The sequence below is a fragment of the Oreochromis niloticus genome, linkage group LG15 (genome assembly GCF_001858045.2).
Source record: "Oreochromis niloticus isolate F11D_XX linkage group LG15, O_niloticus_UMD_NMBU, whole genome shotgun sequence".
In the NCBI taxonomy this organism is placed as follows: domain Eukaryota; kingdom Metazoa; phylum Chordata; class Actinopteri; order Cichliformes; family Cichlidae; genus Oreochromis; species Oreochromis niloticus.
In genome coordinates, this window is record NC_031980.2 from 6,277,468 (window position 1) to 6,282,137 (window position 4,670).

At 36.8% G+C, this 4,670-nt stretch overlaps 1 protein-coding gene across 1 annotated transcript; it reads right to left on the reverse strand.

The window, feature by feature from the left end:
* Positions 1-297: 297 nt before the first annotated feature.
* LOC109194396 (C-C motif chemokine 3) lies at positions 298-1,502 on the reverse strand. The gene is made up of 3 exons (XM_019345582.2): positions 1,227-1,502; positions 723-834; positions 298-610 (listed from the first exon to the last, which is right to left on the reverse strand). The coding sequence occupies exons 1-3, from the start codon at positions 1,297-1,299 to the stop codon at positions 490-492; spliced, it is 306 nt and encodes a 101-aa protein (XP_019201127.1). The 5' UTR covers positions 1,300-1,502; the 3' UTR covers positions 298-489.
* Between the last annotated feature and the right edge of the window lie 3,168 nt (positions 1,503-4,670).

The window sequence follows — 4,670 nt, forward strand, 5'->3', positions numbered from 1 at the left end:
ACAGGGTTAAAAGAAAGTTTCTAAAACATAACAATGACAATAATAATCCTGAAGTAATCTAATCTAATCTGATTGACTATTTTTTGCTGTGTGCATTTAGTTTTATTCTTTGTGGTTCTTTTTTCTTTTCTTTTCCTTTTTAAAATTTCCTGTGGCTTCATCAACCAGAAACCACATCACACTTTGATGCTTCGCTTTTACTGGAGGCAATGCAGTCTGTATTAACCCAGTGAATGCAGGATTTCATTCTTTTAGATCAAACTTTGGATTGCACAGTAAAAGCAAACAAAAACAAGCTGAAAAATAACTTTCATTTTATTTTTTTATTTTTTTTATTTTGCATTTTCAGTATATGTTTTGCTCTACAATAGCTTATACACAGACAAAGAAAAGAAAATCAATCTGAAGATTTGACGGTTTGAAAATAGATTCATACACCAAGAGATCTGCTTGGTTATACTGTTATTAAAATGTTCATTGCACACTGGGTTATTCTGATCCTTCGTGCCCAGGGGTGGTGGCATTCTTTGGTTGGAATGATTCAAGGATCTTTTTTACCCACTGCATGGTTGGATCAGCACAGACTTGTCTACCAGCCACCGTCTTTAAGCTAAAACAGAGACAAAAATTAATTATACTGACAACTTGTATATTTTTAAATATATCTGTAAGCATACTAGATATATACTAGTCTTCTTATTTTGAACGCTGGAGTTACTTACAGCACGCCTTCCATTGCACACCGCTTGTCTGTGTATTCAATGCTCGCCACTCTGTTGGCCGGCAGACGTTTGTGGAGGAACTGAAAGCAGCATTTGTCTGGACCGAAGGTGTCTGAAAACATTATAGAGATATAAAGAACTATTAAAAGAAATCCAAGTGGAAAATTACGTCACTATATCACCGTAAAATTGTCTTTTACAGTTGGCTGTTTTGTGTCTGTGAACTTTTCAAAATAAATCACAGGACTTTGACTGTTGCAGTAATGTTGTGTTAAAAGGCCTCAGTTCATTTTGTCCATATTTTGATGAATAATGATGTCTTTCATTTTAGCTTTTGCTCATCTAAGACTTCTTTTTTAAATCATCCTCCTTTTTTGGCCTTTCAGCAAACACGATCACGCTTAATTAAAAAGTTCAAATGACCAAATTTTGACTTTTGAAAGACAGAAAAAGAGGAGCAATTTGCCCTTTCCGAGAAAAATAAGTAGCATGCAGTCAGCTTACTGTCAGACGTAACGAGAGACGACAAAAGAACGATGCAGGCCATCAGAATGACGGGGTTCTTCATCATCATCATCTTCTTCTTCGTTGTTGTTGTCCTGCTTGTTTCTGTTTGTCTCTTCGGCCTGCTTGCTCGCCTGCACAGCTGGGTGTCTGTCTTCTTTCACACAGCTCCTCTCCCTTTTATTAAGCTGATATCATATGCATGTGTGCGCGTGTGCACATACGTGCATGCGTCTCTGTGCAGAACATGTACAAGGTAGCAGAACAAGTTCCATTACAAAAATATATGAGCTGCAACTCCCCAACATGCAAACAAAGTGCGGTTCTGTGGTCAGCAGGGGAAAGAAGAATCGGGGGAGGAGGGCAAATGATGCTGCGGTTGAAACCCGTTTCTCTGAAATTGAAAACACATCTTCTCTACCTGAGTCACCTAATGTTGCTGTATGTGTGAGCGTATCTGTACTTGAGCATATGCATAATTGTGCATTCTGCAGATGCATTGCGGTTTTAAGCTTGTCTCATTGTTACAAGATAAGATAATATGTGATAAGATAAGATGAGTTAAGATAAAATAAGATAAAATTACACATATTTGGGTATAAATGTGTCAGAAAAAATGTCTTAAATAAGCTGTTTCCCAGCCTGATCAAATTTATAGTGTATTTTTTAAGAGTGGCTCTCTTTCAAACTAAAAAAAAAAATCAGGTTTTGCAACCACAACCTGTCTGCCGGCGGCTTTGTAGCTTTTCTGACCGTAGTTACATCTATTAGAAAGCCATTTTCATTCACAGCATTTATGACTAAACTGATGCTAATGCGAAGTGTTGCTTTGAAATCCAAACACCGGCAGCACTTTATAATAATGCCACACTATTGAGCATCACTACAGTATTAGTAAGTGGTTAATTCATCATTTATAAAGCATTACTCCACTTTAGCATGCGATTTATAAATATAGATATATTATTATGACTATGATTATGACTAAGATTGTGATTATTACTAGCAGTGATGTAGTAATAGTGATAGCTGTACATGGTGTAACCCTTACAAATGGATAAACATATCTGTATTCATAACTGGCGCACTAAGGAGAAGTAATTAAGCACTTACTAACACCTTACTAATATCTTACTAATACTTAATAGCCTGACATTATTATAAAGCGCCACCTGATATAAACACTGTTAGGGTGGAGATGAGTGCTGTGGGATTGAAAGGAACGCACAAGAATGGGTTTGTGATTCTAAAAGGTTTTTGTACTCGTATCCTGTTCTTAGAAGTTGTTGATGTGTTTTAAAGGTTTTTCAGAGATAACAGGAAACAATGGGATACATATGTTGTAGTTCCTGGTCCCCATTATACTAACCTGTAAACCACAGGAAGTCCACTGCTCTCTACTTAGATAGCAGCACAGTTTAGGCAATAAATAGCCACCGAAACTCCAAAGTAGGTCAATATCAAACAGCTGCTATGACACATGAGACAAGATCATAATGGAGGTGGTTTTAATGTGTGAAGGAAATTTTAATATCAATATCAAATCTCTGCCAAGTCATATTACTAATTGTTTGATTTTTATCTCTGATTTTATCTCAGTATTTGGTGATCACATGCTGATGTTATCGGTGTGTCTGAGCTGTTTGCACAATAAAAATGTGGTTTGGGGTTAGTACTTGTACAATATGTTTAGATACTGTGTTTCTTTCAGTATGTATAGGTAAAGATAAAATATTGAGAGGGAAAATCTGAATATATTTAGTTTAATTTTAATGAGTTGGGTATGGAAACAAATTTTAAAAAAAGAAAAAAGAAAAAGAAAAACCCCCATGAGGCTGACTTCAGCAGAATTGCACCCTACGCTAGCTCGAACTGAAACCTGTGGTTTGAAACAGGCAGGAGTGCATTTTAATATAAATGCATACATGTGCATGTGTCAAAACCAGTAGAGTAACACATCTGCTTCGACAGTAGAATTTCACTTATTTGTAACCAACACGGGGGAAATTTTACTGACATAAATCTATAGTCACTGGATCAAAGTCAGAAGGCCTCAAGCGGGTTTATTGTAGATGTACATATAAAGCTTGTGACCAGTAAAAACATAAGACTTAAATATAAAACGGCTTTAGATGATGTCATGCTGTTGTAGACGAAGTACAGTCAAAAACATCTCAGACTTTTAATTTCAGTCTTTGACGACTCAGGAACGGTTCAAAGTCTAGTTTCTACTTTTTGGTGACGGTGCAGAAAGGCTTTTGTGCCTCAGGAAAGAACCGAAAACATGCACGAGATATGACATGACATGACATTCGAGACCAGCGAGGTTTTAACGGAAAGTCTGAAGCGGAAAGCCCGCTTGCAGATTGGACTGAAGAGGCGGGACTTGCCAGCACCACAGGTAAGAAAATGAACACCACAGGTTGTACCTTAACCTCGGAGTTTTCCCCTATGATTTGGTGACAGGAAAAGTCTTCCTGTTCAAAGTTCACCTGAGAACAGATTTAAGTGATGGAGCCGATTCAAAGTTAAAGTGTCTGACATGATGTAACGTAGCGTCATTAACTTATTACCTCGTTAGGCATCTTTTAAGTTCTGTATGACAAATTTAAGGAAAACTCAGGTTGTGTCTTATTCTGACATTTGTAAAAGTCACCTTTTTTCTGTATCTAGCATTGAAATTTCAGCAAAATTACCTAAAAACTACCATATTTCATGAAACGTGATGGATGGTACAGTATAAAAAATAGATTTTATGAATTTTGATAGAGTGCTAGATTGCTTTTATTTTAAAACTGAAAAATAAGGTGTCAGTCTTGCAAGATGAATCCACTCTCTAGGGGATAAACAAAGAAAAGAAGAGGTTTAATGGAAGCGTCACAAAGAATAATGCGTGGATACTTATAGGAAAAGAAGAGGAATGACTGATTACAACCCAGACATGAAAAAAGATGCTAAATGGGTAAAAGCAGAGTGAAGCAAAGCCAGTGGTTTTCTGCTGAGAAAGAAGAATATAGTAAAGGACAAACACAGGGACAGATGCAGGAAATCACAACATGAGTAAGGTGCTGAGTCGCCATATTTCAGCATTTTGACAGCGCTGTCTAACATCCTGCTCTGAATATCTGTGGGTTCTCATTTGGCCTGAGATACAAATTATTTTCAGAGAAGCAAACCACCAACCGACACACACCAAATCCAGTCTTTACCACTACATTGCTGTATTATACACCAACACAGTCAAACACCAGCGACACACCAGGACTTAAAAACAATCCAGGACTCCTTTGGCTTCATTCAAACTGGAACAAGAATTTATTTTTTTATCCAAACGAAAGCGATTCCTTAAAAAAATGATCTGTATTAAAGAACAGTAACAAAAAAAACCCAAAACAGATGTATGTATAGTTTCATTGTTGGGGTTTTCCCTTTATTACTGTAGGG